This window comes from Podarcis erhardii (genome assembly GCF_964252035.2).
Source record: "Podarcis erhardii genome assembly, chromosome: 2".
NCBI classification, from domain to species: Eukaryota; Metazoa; Chordata; class Lepidosauria; order Squamata; family Lacertidae; genus Podarcis; species Podarcis erhardii.
Window position 1 is genome coordinate 117,411,866 of NC_138498.1, and position 16,671 is coordinate 117,428,536.

The 16,671-nt window shown below is 48.6% G+C and overlaps 1 protein-coding gene across 1 annotated transcript; it reads left to right on the forward strand.

Moving 5' to 3' along the window:
* Positions 1-11,409: 11,409 nt before the first annotated feature.
* LOC309336980 (uncharacterized protein) lies at positions 11,410-16,618 on the forward strand. The gene is made up of 2 exons (XM_081853555.1): positions 11,410-11,582; positions 13,119-16,618. Exon 2 carries the CDS (start codon positions 13,224-13,226, stop codon positions 14,583-14,585), a length of 1,362 nt encoding a protein of 453 aa, XP_081709681.1. The 5' UTR covers positions 11,410-11,582; positions 13,119-13,223; the 3' UTR covers positions 14,586-16,618.
* Positions 16,619-16,671: the final 53 nt, after the last annotated feature.

A 16,671-nucleotide genomic window follows, 5' to 3' on the forward strand; every position in this document is an offset into this window, starting at 1 on the left:
GAATGATGTTCTGGGTCTAGCAGACAAAATAAACACTGATAAATTGTCAGGTCTGGATGGCATCCCCCACATTTGGCTCTTCTTGGGCAAAAGAGATGAGGATGGCACCTTCTCTTGGCTATAGGCAGGGCCCATTTACTAGGATACCAAAGGAGGGAAGTACAGTGGTACCTTGGGTAAGTACTTAATTCATTCTGGAGGTGTGTGCTTAACCTGAAACTGTTCTTAACCTGAAGCACCACTTTAGCTAATGGGGCCTCCCACTGCTGCTGCCGCGCCACCGGAGCACGATTTCTGTTCTCATCCTGAAGCAAAGTTCTTAACCTGAAGCAATATTTCTGGGTAACCTAAAGCGTATGTAACCCGAGGTACTGCTGTAATTGTAGTTGAAATGGATCTATTGGACAAAACGTCCCTTAACCCAACCTGAATTTTTTTTATTTTTATTTTTGCAAATAAGGACAGCATCAGGATAAGTGAATGTCCATAGAAACACTGAATCGTAGAAAGGATCCCCAAGGATCTCCTCATACAGTGGTGGCCAAACTTGGCCCTCCAGCTGTTTTGGGACTACAACTCCCATCATCCCAAGGTAACAGGACCAGTGGTCAGGGATGATGGGCACTGTAGTCCCAAAACAGCTGGAGGGCCAAGTTTGGCCAACACTGACCTAGCCCAATTCTCTTCAATGCAGGAAGTACAGCTAAAGAACCCCTGACAGGTGGCCCTCCAACCTAGCTTCAAAAAACCTGCAACAAAGGAGAATCGACCACCTTCCAAGGTAGTCCATGACTGGCACTGCAACTGTGGGACCAAAATAAATGAGGCCTTAGGGGTATGAGTTCCTGGAAGGGGTTCAACACTGGTGGTATAACAGAAGTTCATCTGACATGACCATTTTTCCTTCTTGCAAAAGAATTCCCTGACCGGGAATCGAACCCAGGCCGCGGCGGTGAGAGCGCCGAATCCTGACCACTAGACCACCAGGGATGTGCAAGCTGATCTCTGTCCCTCGGTTCTTTCAAGCGACGAGCTCCACATCAAACTGCTAAGAAATGGTGCTCTGCCAGTCAGACATCCTGCCAAATGGCAGGTTTTCCTTACTTGCTGTGAAGAGTTCCAACTCTGTTAGGAAGCTGAAAAGGAGCATTTGGTCATCCTCTTCCATGGGGAGTTTTTGCCAGTGAAGGGAAACCAAGGCCACACTCATTGAAAGTTAATAGGGTGGGGGGAGAGGCAGTGACTGGCCCTGGTCAACCCATGAGTTTCATGGTCCAGTCAGGAATTTTAACTGTGGTCGGCCCAGATCCTGATTTGATACTCTAATCTGTGGTGGCCAAGCACTTCACCACACTAGAGCAAAACCATCCTCTGCTGTTGTTGTATTTTCCTTTTCCTTTGTACACCTCACAAAAGAAGGGGGGAAGGGCCCCGCGAAATAACTGAACAGGACACCAAAGCCCCTCCCTCTTCTGGCACCAAGCCTGGCAGTGTTGGCCCCTGCGGGGAGCGCAAGGGGTGGCTGGTTGGTTTCAGTCTCTTGAGCTCTGTGTTATGGGCCCAGGATACTCCCACTGTGGGTTCTGCCTGGGTGAAGGAAATTAGCTGGGAGTGGCACATCGGCCAGTTTAGAGCTAGTTACTATACAAACTTCATCCCTCAGAACTTTTGAGGCAGTTTGCTTTCCTTCTCTCTCCCAATCCTTTGTTCTTTCATGCCATCGCTTTTAGATGTTAAGACTGATGACCGGAATGGTCTCATTACTGATCTTGGCTTGAATCGTGGCTGGTGCATTCCTTCCTCTGCTTTTTGCCTTTTATTTATTATTCTTATTTATTTTATTTCTATACCACCCTATACCCGAAGGTCTCAGGGCGGTTCTCATAAGATATTGAATACATAAAATCAAAACAAAAGTAACAACCCAATAACACCCCCCCCCAACCTACTTTTCTTAAAATGAGTGTGGCCTTGGTATCACTTTCAGAGAGGCAGACCAGCACACCCCAACAAAAGGGCTACTTGGATATTGTGTTAAACTCCTAGAGATACTGAGGGTGGGGCTTAATCCCTCATGTGTGCAGAGGGCAACAGATTAGCAGTTCACCACTCAGGCTCCTCATTGCAGGCAGATTTCCTTCAGCCGTCCCTGGGTGGGCTCGAACCACCAACCTTCTGGTTAACAGCCAGACGCGCTAACCGATTGCGCCACAGAGACCTGGGCAGAGCTGTTTCTCTGCCTCCTGTTATGCTCGGTGCTGGGAAAGTTCATTTTGAAAAGGATCTAGTTCAAGTTCAAGGAGGAACCAGTTCCAGGAAGAATGATGTTCTGGGTCTAGCAGACAAAATAAACACTGATAAATTGTCAGGTCTGGATGGCATCCCCCACAATTTGGCTCTTTTGGGGCAAAAAAGAGGAGGATGGCACCTTCTCTTGGCTACAGGCAGGGCCAATTAGCCAGGATACCAAATTCAGGGTGAGCAATTGTAGTTGAAATGGATTTATTGCACAAAAAGCCCCTTTCCCCAAGCTGCATCTTTTGCAAATAAAGACAGCATGAAGAAAATGCCCTGAGATGTGTGGAATTGCAATTTGCTTGAAGCAATGCTGTCTAACCTCTCCACAAACAAATCAAGATGAATGTCCATGGGAACACAGAATCATAGAGTTGGAAGGAAACCCAAGGATACCCTAGTCCAACTCCTTGACAGGTGGCTCTCCAACCTCGCTTCAAAAAACCTGCAACAAAAGGGAGTCAGCCACCTTCTGAGGTAGTCCATGACAGGCACCACAACTGCGGGACCAAAATAAACGAGGCTTCAGGGTCTGAGTTCCTGGAAGGTCTTCAGCAGAAATTCAGCCGGAATGACCCTCTTTCCATCTGACAAAAGAATTCCCTGACTGGGAATTGAACCCGGGCCGCGGCGGTGAGAGCGCCGAATCCTGACCACTAGACCACCAGGGATGTGCAAGGTGATCTCTGTTCCTCCATTCTTCCAAGCAATGAGCACTGTGAGGGCTGGTGGAACAAAGTTTTTTATGGGGGAGTCTGAGTTGGAGAAGTTATGGGTGGAACAGACATTTGAGGGGAGTCAGACTGAAAAGTACATTTGATGGTACATGGTGCTCTGTCATAAATTATGTGATCCCACAACTGGGTCATATTCTACCCGACCCTAAAAAATCTCTGTGGCCAGATAGGATACCCAAGCATTATGGGCAAACAACATATGAGGTGCGTAATTTGCTATTGATTTTATTGTGAGACTTTAAAATGGCTTCCATTGTAATGCTCAAGTTGTGAGTAGCTATCCAGTCTATGTTTTGTTTGGGGTAGTTGTTTGCTTTAGATGTTTGCTTTAGATGTTATTTCTTCTATATTTTACTCAAAAAATTATTAAAAGTGGAGCACCATGTTTCTGCCTGGTTTCGAACCAGGGACCTTTCGCGTGTGAGGCGAACGTGATAACCACTACACTACAGAAACTCTGCCTTAGCTGTGGACTTTGTTCCTGCCCCCTGGCCAAAAAAAATCCTTTTGGCTTGGAGTCCTTGATGCTCAGAGAATGGCAGTGCCCCATGCTCCTGATGGATGGGGTGGGGCACTTGCTCCACATCTCCTTCTGGCTGCAGCACCTCTGGGGCTGCCCCTGCCAGCCCTTTGAGTTCAGATTCCTCGCCTCACTTGATGAAAAAGAATTGACCCCTGGTCCCTGACAAACACACATTCATGCCCCATCCAGCAGAGTGGCGCAGCGGGAGCGTGCTGGGCCCATAACCCAGAGGTCGATGGATCGAAACCATCCTCTGCTAGGCGGCAAGGGCTGCCTTTTGTCTTTGACTTGGACAACCCCCAAATTTGAGGAGAAGGGTATTTTCTTGCTCCTGAGTAGGGTACTCTCCCTCCTTTGGCAATAGGTCTTGGCAAGAGCATGAGTTCCTGGAAAAGGTTCAGTACTGTTGACATAAAAAAGATTTGGCTGGAATGACCCTCCTGCCATCTTGCAAAAGAATTCCCTGACCAGGAATCGAACCCGGGCCGCGGCGGTGAGAGCGCCGAATCCTAACCACTAGACCACCAGGGATATCTGATGTGTTTTCTTTCTCTCCATACTTTCAAATGACGAGCACTGTATTAAACTGCTAATAAATGGCTCTTTGGCCTTTGGACATCATGCCAAGTAGCAGAGTTTCCTCAATGGAGTTGAAACACTTGGCAGGGAAAGGCAGGGACTGGCAGAATATTGGCAAGTCTGAGACGGGGGAGAGGGGCTGCAGGAGGAGGGGCACTCGGAGGAAGGGGTCAGTGATTTGTGGGAACTGTGCCAGCCTGGAGGTAAGATTTGGAGGCAGGGGAAGTGTCAGAGATGGAGAGTGGAGCACAGGCTCGGTCAGTAGAAGCGGAAGAAGAGTAAACCAGGAAAGTTAAAGGCCAGTTGTTTCCCCACCCTCTCCTGCACAACTGTCTCCCAGAACCAGGAGGGGATTGAAGAGGGATGAGCAGAGGCAGTTTCCACGCGGGCGCAGTCTCTGCCTGTGTGTGTGCAGCCCATCGGGGGAAGATGCATAAATTCGTGGAGTGGTCCCCTGTTGCTGCAGCTGCTCTGGGGAATAACTGCCTAGACTCTAGACTGGTGTGCCTGGGTATTCAGAGAGGTAGAAAAGAGTGTCAAGTGTCAGCTTTGACAAATAAGAGTTAACTATCTACCATGTGCATTCCTTTGGCTGGACAGAGTGGAGTGGAAACCTGCCAGTCGCTAGGACATCTGACGAGCAGAGAGCCATATATTGGCAGTTGGATACAGTGGTCATCGCTTGAAAGAATGGAAGGACAGAGATCACCTTGCATATCTCTGATGGCACCACAGCACAGGTTTGATAAAAAATGAACCGAGCATAACAAGAGGCCAATAAGCGGCCCTGCCCAGGTCTCTGTGGCGCAATCAGTTAGTATGTCTGGCTGTTAACCAGAAGGTTGGTGGTTCAAACCCGCCCAGGGATGGCTGCTGGCCTTCTACCTGCAACGAGGTGGCTGAGTGGTGAATCGCTAATCTGTCCTCTGCACACATGGGGATTCAAGCCCACCCTCAGTAGCCCCTTAGGAGTACAGTATCTAAGCAGCCCTTTTTGGGGGGAGTGCTGGTCTGCCCCTCTGAAATGGCTCCTACCTGGACCCTGAGATCATCTTCTGAGGCCCTCCTTTGTGTGCCTTGTGAGGTCTGGAGGGTGGCAACATGAGAAGGGGCCTTCTCTGCAGTGGCTCCCTGTCTATGGAATGCTCTCCCCAGGGAAGTTCGCCTGGTGCCTTCATTATACACTTTTAGGCTCCAGGCAAAAACATTCCTTTTTAACCAGGCCTTTGGTTGATCCGATTGACATCCTATGCCCTTTTAAAAATGTGGCCCTTTGGGGGAGATGGGGTGTTATTGGGTTGTTGCTTTTATGTTGCTTTTAAATATTGTGGTTTTTATGTTGATATTTTCTGTGAACCGCCCTGAAACCCCTGGGCAAAAACAGTGCAGGCAGTCAAAAGTCTGCAAACAGCTGAGGAGGGTGGGATTCAAACCCACGTTTGCAGTGCAATGGATTAGCAGTCCATCCGCTTCACCAGTCACCTGCTTTATGAGGGATGCGTTGCCACAGCTGTCCTCCAAAGTAACATCCAGGTGCACAGACCTATCATGCCACAGAGACTGCCCCTCAACCTCTTTTGGCCTGAACATTCCCAGACAAACGATGCAATGATCCACAGCCAGCCACTTTCTCCCAACCAGCCAGCAGAGTGGCGCAGCGGGAGCGTGCTGGGCCCATAACCCAGAGGTCGATGGATCGAAACCATCCTCTGCTAATTGGCCGTGACTGCCTTTTGCTTTTTCCTTGGACAACCCACAAAAGAAAAGGGATCCCTTTTTGTTTTTTAAATTATTTTTATCCAATTTCCAATATAAAATTTAAACATACATTTCAATATTATCACAAATACAAATGTTGACTTCCTTTGACCTTTTTGGGTAGGACAGCACAGCAACTCCTTCCTCTGGCAAAAGGCCTGGCAGAAGGAATCACCTCGAAGGAAGATGGAGTGCTGCAATTGCTTTGGTCCAACCTGCTAGTAAGGTGCTCGCTATGCTTTGATAGTGTTGCACACACCCCAGTCTCCAAGTGGCAAGAGATTCCAGAGGTTGCAGTGTTTTACCCAGGGTTCAGTTTCCTTTGAACAAAGCTCAATGGAGACTGTGATGTCTTTAGGATATATGGCTTTAATTGAAGCTATATACTAGCGGTAGCCAGCTCCCAAGAGACGGCAATCTACTCACAGAATTAAAAACTGGCAATGATCTACCTCCTTTTTGGGTGTTCAGGTCAAAGTAGTTGACCTTTTTTTAGGAAGGAAACCCCTGTTTTGGAGGGTTCGGGAGCCTGTGATCTATCACAGACGTCCAGTGATCTACTGCTAGACGTGCCTGTTGGACATGCCTGCTGTATACAATCTGAGCACCAGATTTAGGGGTTTGCAGCATTCAGTCTGCAGTAGAAGCCCCAACCACATGCCTCTATCTCCAGTTTCCAGCATCCATGCTATTATTGCACCCTTGCAATCTGGCATTCAGCATCAGGCTGGACTAGAGGGCCTCCAGGACCCCTTCCAACTTTCACATTCTGATTCAAATGATAAACTAGGCAGGCACACAGCTTTTTCTCAGCAGCCAACCAAGATGGATCCACCTCGAACCCCCTGTCAAGGTAAGGGGAAGGAAAAACTGAGAAATAACATTAGTGGCATTTAAAGAAGCTCTGTAAAAGTCAAAGAAATATTGCAAAAAAGAAAAACAGGTTTCAAAGGGTATATTGAAAGGCAATAGTGAATTTAAGAAATGTGTATTTAAAAATTAAATTTGGATGATTATCAGAGAGGCTGAAGGAAGTCCAAAAGTGAAAAATTTGTTAAAGTTGAAATGTGATGTGTTATGTATTTTTTATTTGGAAATTAATAAAAAATTATATATATATATATAATTATATATATATATATATATATTTTATTTGGAAATTAATAAAAAATTATATATATATATATATATAATTATATATATATATATATATATATATATATATATATATATATATATGAGAAAAACTGCTTTCTTGCTGGAAGAGAATAAGAAATGAGGAAAGTGGCGGTAAGGATCCTTTCTCCCAGGCCTTTTGCCAGAGGAGGGAGTTGTTGTGCTGTCCTACTCAGCAGCAACAACAAGGGATCCTTTCCCCCATTTCTTTTGTGGGTTGTCCAAGGAAAAAGCAAAAGGCAGTCACTGCCAACTAGCAGAGGATGGTTTCGATCCATCGACCTCTGGGTTATGGGCCCAGCACGCTCCCGCTGCGCCACTCTGCTGGCTGCTTGGGCGAAAGTGGCTGGCTGTGGATCATTGCATCATTTGTCAGCTAGGTATCTGGTCAGGGAATGACTTTATTTGGATTCCCCAACCTGTAATGAGGCAGTATCATGCCAGAATCCACTGTCTCCAGTTGCCGTGGCTATTTTTATTCAACAAACAGAAGAAACAGACTTTCCCATCTGGGCTATTGCAGATGGTTGACATCCACCTGTCTCGGGAGACAATGGAGGCGTGTGCCTTTGGATCCTGCTAACGCCTTACAGCAAAGCAATATTAGCACGTCACCTCTCTCTCCTTTTCAACAATATTCCTTTTCCCAGGCTTGTTGCTAGAAGGAGGGGGGCACAGCAGCTTCCTAGCTTCCTATTTAGTAGCCGCAGGGAAATAATTTCCACTCACACCCACATTTTGCCAAGGCAAAAGTAAAAGTACCTAGCAGAGGATGGTTTCGATCCATCGACCTCTGGGTTATGGGCCCAGCACGCTTCCGCTGCGCCACTCTGCTGGATGGGGCAAGAAAGAGCCTAGCGCACATCATCAGTTCGTTTGTCTTCTATCCAGTTCTGGTAACAAAACTGCAGGATAAAAGAGACTGAGGGGAAGCTCTGCCCAGGTCTCTGTGGCGCAATCGGTTAGCGCGTCTGGCTGTTAACCAGAAGGTTGGTGGTTCGAGCCCACCCAGGGACGGTTGCAGGCACTTTGTCCAGGATGAGACATCTGTTGTCCTCTGCACATGTGGGTTTGGAGTCTATCTCATCATCCCTTTTTCCCATTAATCGGACCCAGGTCAAAAGATTGGGAACCTCACATGTTGCCTCTGGTCTACAGCACTGATGCAGCTGATGTGGGTTTTTTCCTTCTAGGCGAGTGATCCTGCCAAAGGAACACCTCCTGTGGGCTTGCCTGGCCCACAGCTGTTATTTGCAGAGCATAAAACTGGACTTCTTTCTTTTGCATGGCATCAAAGGAAGCATAATAAGAGATTGAGGGGCACCTTTCTCCAGGTCTCTGTGGCGCAATCGGTTAGCGCGTCTGGCTGTTAACCAGAAGGTTGGTGGTTCGAGCCCACCCAGGGACGTTTGCAGACTTTATGCCCATGATGAGGTGGCTGAATCAGTTCAGTTTCCATCTTTGCTAGCCCTTTTCCCCACTGGCTGTAAGTCCTAGAGCAGTGGTCCCCAGATATTTTCCCCCTAAGGACCACTTGACAATTGCTGAGGGTCTTGGTGGACCACTTAATACGTTCCCTGCCTGTTGTAGCAGCTGTAATACGCTGTGCTAAATTATTTTTAGTTGTATCCTTTTTTTAAAAAAAAATTAATAATATTTATTCAAATTTTAAAGATTACAAAGAGAAAATTAGAAAAAACAAAAAAAGGAAAAATAAAAAATACAGAAAAAATACAAACAGTTAGAAAAAAAATCAGCTCAAACCTTTACATAACTTTCTTTCCTTTGCTTATTTCCTTGACCTCCTCACACCTCCCTTTTTTGTATTCTAGTTCAATTAGATATTTCAGCAAATCCTTTCCAGCTTTGTTTTTATCCTAATAATTTATCTTAATATACTGTAATTTTACATTCTCGTCTTTCACCAATTAAAAAATCAATTTTAACCTAATCTTTTATATCATTTCTGCTAAAACCACATTACTTCATTCCAGAATTTTAGTTGTATCCTTACAGCACTCTGTGGAACACCTGAATGAAGCTTGCGGACCACCGGTTTGGGAAACCCTGTCTTAAGGCATAAACTTCTAGCTAGCAGGCTGAAACTGTCTTCAACTCTCTGAAAGGAAAAAACAACAACCAGGAAGGTATGCACCAGCCGGGACTCGAACCCGGGTCACAAGATTGGGAACCTCGTATGATGCCTCTACACCACTGGTGCAGACGATAAGGACCTTCTCCTTCCTGGGCACAATGTCTGCCGAGGAAAAACCTCCTGTGTGGTTGGATGGTCCAGAGGAGATTTTCAGCACCCTGACCAAAATGTGTAGGGACCTCTAGCTTTTTGCATGTTGTGTCCAGTGCAGAAGCAAAAGGCAGCAGCAGAATAGCAGATGACATTTTTCTTCTATCGCGGCGTAGCATGGGTTGTCAGCACCTGGGGCAAGGCAAGTAATTTGCGCCCCCTAACCTGGGGCAAGGCAAGTAATTTGCGCCCCTAACCCGTAATCTGCTGCCGCTGCCAGCTTCTTCTTGCTGCTGCCTGGGCTGGGGTATTTACGGTAAGGTAGCCACGGTGGTGGCGGGGCTGTGAGGAGGGGCTGCCTGGCGTGCCCTCCGTAGCCCTGACGCGCTGGGACTGCGGCGAGTGCTGAGAGCCGCTGCCTGCCGGACGCCTTCAGCCCAGACGCGCGCACAGCTCGTCGGTTCCACGAGACATGGGGCTCTGCTACAGCCTGTGCCCAGGCTCTTCGGCGACCCCGGAGGCGGCAAGTGCGCCCTCCCCCAGATGTTGCGCCCGGTGCGGCCGGCCCCCCCTGCACCCCCCATGCTACGCCACTGGGAAAAGGAACCTGAAATGGCTTGTACAGTGGTGCCCCGCAAGACGAACGCCTCGCAAGACGGAAAACCCGCTAGACGAAAGGGTTTTCCGTTTTGGAGGCGCTTCGCAAGACGAATTTCCCTATGGGCTTGCTTCGCAAGACGACAGCCCATAGGGAAATCTCCGGGACAGTGGGGAAGCGCAGCTCGTCTTCCCCGCTGTCCTCGGACCTCCTCCGAAGCCTGGCGGCGGGGCGGGGACACCTCCTCCCGCCGCCGGGCTTCGGAAGGATGCCCCGATGCCGGGCGGCGAGGCGGGAACGCCTCCCCCCGCCGCCCGGCATCGGAACGATGTCCCGAAGCCGAGCGGCGGGGCGGGAAAGACTCCCCCCGCCGCCCGGCATCGGAACAATGTCCCGAAGCCGAGCGGCGGGGCGGGAACGCCTCCCCCGCCGCCCGGCTTCGGGGCGGGAAAGCCTCCCCCCGCCGCCCGGCTTCGGGGCATCGTCCCGATGCCGGGCGGCGGGGCAGGAACGCCTCCCCCCGCCGCCCGGCTTCGGGGCATCGTCCCGATGCCGGGCGGCGGGGCGAGAAAGCCTCCCCCCGCCGCCTGGCATCGGAACGATGTCCCGAAGCCGGGCGGCGGGGCCGCGAAGCCTGGGCGCACTGGCAACTCTCCGCAAGGAGCGCTCCCGCTGCTTGCGGAGAGGTCCGCGAAGCCTGTCCTGGACCTCTTCTGAAGGCAGGCGGGGGGCAAAAGTCTTTGTCCCCCCTGCTTGCCTTCCCAGGGGCTTTTAAATCGCCCGGACAGCGGAGAAGTCCTCCGCTGTCCCGGGCGATTTTAAAATGCCGCCCGCCAGAAGAGGTCGGGGGAAGGCGGTTTCCATAGGAACGCATTAATTGATTTTCAATGCATTCCTATGGAAAACCGTGCATCGCAAGACGAAAAACTCGCAAGACGAAGAGACTTGCGGAACGAATTAATTTCGTCTTGCGAGGCACCACTGTATAACTGTTTTTCTCTTAGCTGAGTAAAACCTCAGGCCAAGAGGGGTGGAGATCCCTGTGATGCAATTTTTTTAGCACATCTGGGCTTTAGCTGAAAAGATGCAAGGCCACCCAGCTGCAGGGATCATGTTCCCGATGGCATGGTCAAGTGGTGAAGGCCGTGGACTGCTAATCTGCTGCGCACTGTGCTGAGGGTTTGAATCCCACCCTCACAGGACGCTTGCAAGCTTTTGGCTGCCTGCGCCTTTGCATGTCAGCAGAGAAAATGCCAGCCTGGATTCGCACCCAGGTCACTGGCAGCACTGGCAACGTTGAATGAACGCCATACACAGGATTGGCACTGTTGCCTGGTGAGGCTTCTTTCCACATCGGTGGCGCAACTTCTTTGGCATAAATCCTTTCAGGCAAACGGGTATGCAGCTCCTTAGGTTCCCTCAAGCCCTGGGGATTATTTTGCACACTTACACTTTCTTCCAGACGGCTAGGAGTTAACATCACAGAGTTGCGGATCCTAGAGAGGCTGGGGAAAAAAAATAAGTAAACAGCGCCGGGCATCTTCCTCTTCCGCCTCCCGCTTCCCTCCCTCGCACTGGGCTGCGAAATAAGCCTTTAGGTCTGGAGCCTCTGTTGCCGGTTGCATTCCTGGCTGCGGGTGCAATGCAAAGAAAAAAGACCGCGTGGAGCAGGTGAGCTAAAGCAAGGAAGGAGAGACAGAAAGCCTAGGAGGAAACAGCTGCTGGGCGGCGGCGGCGGGGAGCAGAGGAGCCCATTTCTGCAGCAGCCAAATGCAGACAAAGAGCCCCGTGGAGCCTCGCAGGCTACCAGATTGCTGAGGAGCCGGGGGCTGGAAGGGAGCTTCTGTGGGAGCTTCCAGGCAGGTGTTTCTTTTCTTGGGGAGGGGCTGCAGCTCAGTGGTTAGAGCCTCTGCTTTGCAGTCAGAAGGTCCCAGGTCCAATCCCTGGGACTGGGAAACAGCTCTGTCCGAAACTGCGAAGCTGCTCTAGGAGCCAACTCCTGGGGACCGAGGTCCCTTCAGCCGCCCCCCCCCTCCATAAAATATTTGAAGGCCCCCTCCTAAAGTTGATGAGCATTGCCATTCAAATGGTGCATGTGTGCCATGTCGTGTAATCAATTATGTGGGGTGGGGGTTACCTGTCCCTGACCCCCCCCCCCATATTTTATTCAAGCTGGCACACCTGGAAGCTGTTGCCTGTCAGTGTTGACAATAGTGAGCTGGATGGATGTGACTCGGTACAGTGGTACCTTGGGTTAAGTACTTAATTTGTTCTGGAAGTTCGTTCTTAACCTGAAACTGTTCTTAACCTGAAGCACCACTTTAGCTAATGGGGCCTCCTGCTGCCGCTGCGCCGTCAAAGCACGATTTCTGTTCTCATCCTGAAGCAAAGTTCTTAACCCGAGGTACTATTTCTGGGTTAGCAGAGTCTGTAACCTGAAGCATATGTAACCCGAGGTACCACTGTATAAGGCAGCTTACTATGTGAGATCGTGGCTAGTAGCCGCTGACAGCCTTACCCACTGTGGATTTGTCTTTTCAAACCATTAGACTGTGGCTTTTTTGTTTTGTCATGGCAAAGTTAATTATTTCAGTTCTGTTTTAGGTTTTGAATCACGCGTGCACGCTGCCTTCAGAAGGCTTTCCCGAAAAGCAGCAAAGGAATACTTGAAATAAAATAATAAAATAAAGAGAGCAAAGACAAGGGTGGGGCGATAACATGGAGGTAATGAAACATCACAAAGAAACAACTGATACAAATGCATCTTCTAGGGCAGGCTTTGCCAACCTGTGGCGTGTTTTTTGTCATTTTTCTTAGCAACAACTTTGGGGAGGAAACGTCCAATTCCAGATATTGCACTCTAAAAGAAAAACAAAGGTATACAAACCAGGAACTCTTCAACTCAATAGCTATTCCAATTTAGTCCAAACCAGGAAACTGTGGTTAACTGTTTCAGAACAAGCCAGGGTATAAACCCATTGTTTGAAGTTGGCTAAATATCTTGGTTTGTTGTGAAGCTGTTAATCATGGCTTCCTGGTTCAGTTGCAATGGAAACTATAGTGAGTTAAAGAAATCCTGACTTATTTGCTGGCTCCTGCAAACAGAGGAGTAAAGAGGCTGCCCAAAGTCTTGTTTTTAAATCAATATACGATCATTGGAAACATCTAAATGTAAAGCATCGTCTCCTGTTTTCTGTTTTATTCCAGAAGGTGATGACTTAGACAAGCAGAAGGAAGATCTTTCACTAGAAAGGTGTGAGCTTCGCCATCCTATTATCAGCCAAAAGCGGCAAAAGTTCTGGGGTTGAAGAGATGCCTGGAAGTCAACAGGGACAAGAAGGACAACCTGAAAAGGCAACAGAAGGAGCTTTCCTTTGTGAAGATGGAGATAGCAGTTTAAATGAAAGTACATTACAAGAAGGAATCCTCATAAGTAAAGGGGGAAATATGGGCACAGACTGTGGAAAAAGCCTCCATCAGAGCTTTGAGTTTCTTGAGGACGAGAGTGTGGAGAGAGGGGAACATCAATATAAATGCTCATCATGCTGGGAAACTTTCCATGACAGAACCCACTTGGATACACATGAGAGAATCCACACAGGAGATAAACCATACGAATGCACAGATTGTGGGAAAAGCTTTAGCACGAGCTATGGGTTTATTGATCAGATAAGAGTACACACAGAGGAGAAACCATATATGTGTTCAGACTGCAGTCAGCGATTCCATCTGAAATCAAACCTTACTGCACACAAGAGAACCCACACAGCAGAGAACCCCTACGAGTGCTCTGAGTGCGGGCAAAGCTTTGGTAAGAAATCACATCTTGTCACGCACGAGAGGACCCACACTGGAGAGAAACCCTATCAGTGCTCAGATTGTGGGAAGAGCTTCAGCCAGAAAGGAAATCTCGTTTCCCACATGAGGATCCACACAGGGGAGAAGCCGTATAAATGTTCCCAGTGTGGCAAATGCTTCTCTCATTGCACTTCGCTGATGATGCATGTGAGAACTCACACAGGGGAGAAACCTTACAAATGCTCCATCTGTGAAAAAAGCTTTGTCAACAAGGGAAACCTTGTTTCACATGTGAGAATCCACACAGGGGAAAAGCCCTATGAATGCAGAGATTGTGGGAAAAGCTTTAGCACCAGTTTTCAGTTTATAGAGCATAAAAGGCTACACACGGGGGAGAAGCCCTACATGTGCTCAGACTGTGGGCAAAGCTTCAATTCAAAATCAAACCTTATCACACACAAGAGAACCCACACAGGAGAGAAGCCCTACCAGTGTACTGTGTGTGGGAAAGGCTTCCGGGTTAAATCATCCCTTACTAAACATGTGAGAATCCACACAGGGGAGAAGCCCTACGAATGTCCTGAGTGTGGGAAAAGCTTCAACACTAGCTCCCTCCTTGTGAATCACAAAAGGGTTCATACAGGAGAGAAGCCGTATAAATGCTCAGGATGCGGGAGAAGCTTCCGTCAGAAAGGAAACCTTGTTTCACATATGAGAATCCATACAGGGGAGAAGCCATACCAGTGTTCTGACTGCGATAAAAGCTTCATTGATAAAAAGTCGCTTATTAAGCACAAGAGAACCCATAGAGGAGAGACAGCTTACGATTGTAAAGATGGTGGGCAACACTTCAGGTGCAATTCAGTGCTTTCATAGCACAGTATAATTCACTGGGCCTGACTGGACAAAACCTCTCCTTGGTCTGACCTACAAATGCACGGTAGGGGGGAGACTGCAGACTTAGTGCTTTCTCACTGACTCGGCATTTCTTCCCTACCTCCGGCATCACCAAACGTTCACATGGGACTATATATTGAAATATGGATGTGTACTTGGGTTGAATTTGTGTGGTCAGTGCCCAGATAGTGTGTGGTCCATTTCTAACCTACATTGGTCATAGAATTGTAGAGGGCAAAGGGACCCCGAGGGTCATCTAGTTCAGCCCCATGGAATACAGGAATTTCAGGCCGCATCGGAAATACTGTGTATTTCTGGGCCGTGCATGGACCAAGTGAGATGTCTCTAGAGGAGGGGTCTGAAAATCAGGACACCTTCAGGAATAGCTGAAACATCCGGGTGTGCTTAGCCTGGAAGAGAGATTGTGGGAAGAGAGAGATTATACCAGCCTTCAAATAACCACACAGAATATGGAACAGGCTTGTTTTCTGTGGCTCCAGAGGGTAAGAACTGGGCGGAAAGTGCACGGAAGCAGATTTCGGCAAAACATTTAGAAGACCTATTCAACATTGGGACAAAATTAACCAGGAGGTGGTGCTAGGGTTTTTAAAATCTGAAATTAAATACAGTGTTACCTCCAGTTGCGAACGGGATCTGTTCCGGAGGTCCAGCCGTATCCCAAAGTTTTTGCAACCGGAGAGACCGCTTCTGCACATGCGCACATGGCAGTAGACCGCTTCTGCGCATGTGCGAACGGCGAAACACTTCCGGGTTTGCCGCTTTCGTAACCCGAAGTTTACATTACCCGAGGTTCCACTGTATGTCATCTGAACTGTATGTGCACCCTAGATATTCCAATGTTACCTTCCACCTTAACTGTCAGAGGCAGCCCATGCCTCTGAATACCAGTTGCTGGAAACCACAGAAGGGCAAAGGGCTCTTGTTCTCGGGTCCTACTTTTGGGCTTTCCATTGGGGCAAATGGTTGGCCACTATGAGCAGGATGCCGGACTTGATGCCACCTGATTCAGCAGGGCTCTTCTTACAGTCTTAGGCCACACCACCACACGGATAGTTTCAGAGGTCGGCAGGTACCCAAGTGGGCGGGGAGAGACGAAGCGCTGCCAGCTACACATGTGGGCAAGATCAGGGAGAGGTATTGTCCAATCTTGCTGTGATGCCACAACACATCCCATTAGAGCGGCCTTCCCCAAGCTGGTGCCCTCCAGATGTTTTGGATCACAGCTCCCATCAGTCTTAGGCCAGCATGGCTGTGCTGCATGAAGAGGGCAAGGGGAAAACTTCTGTTGCCATTTAGAGCAACTTCTCAATTGCCCTTAAATTGGCATTGCCAGCCACCACTGGCCATAGGCAGAAGTGCGATGGGACGAGAGATGGGACGCTTACCTTTGTACAGTAGAGTACATTTGACCCCACAGGCCTGGGGTTCCCCCTCCTGTTATAAGACCATGTTGGAGACATCTGGCGTTCCATGCGTATGAGCATGCAGAAACACAATGGTGGTAGGGATCTGAAATGCATATTCTGTTCTCGTTTATAATAATTTTGATACTGCCTTTTTAAAAACGATGCTAACAGGAAACACAGTATTTTTCTGGTTTTTGTTCAAAGTGCATAGCTACTGAGTGAGAAATAAATAAAGAAATCTGGCGCGTTGTAACAGAATGGCACAGCTCAGACTGGGATGGGGTACCAGCAGTCTGCCAGATGTTGCTAGGCCCCAGCTCCCCTGATCATCTGCGGCAATGCTGAGTGGAGAGGGAAGGTGATGAGACTTGGGAGTCCAAAACATCTGGAAGGAGTCAGGCTGAGGAGCATGTTTTACAGAGAGAGAGAGAGAGAGAGCAATTGCCAGTCTAGAGCAGGCAAGTTGGGCTAGAAATGTAAATGCACTATCTCCCAACTTAAAATTTAGTCGACTTATATGAATTGAACTGTAGGTTGGGATGTTGAAACCTTTGTTTTTCTCATTAAATTCTACATTACAAAATATCTGTTGCTCCATGCACTGTCTCATGTACAGATGACCACTGCCCCGTGCAGTG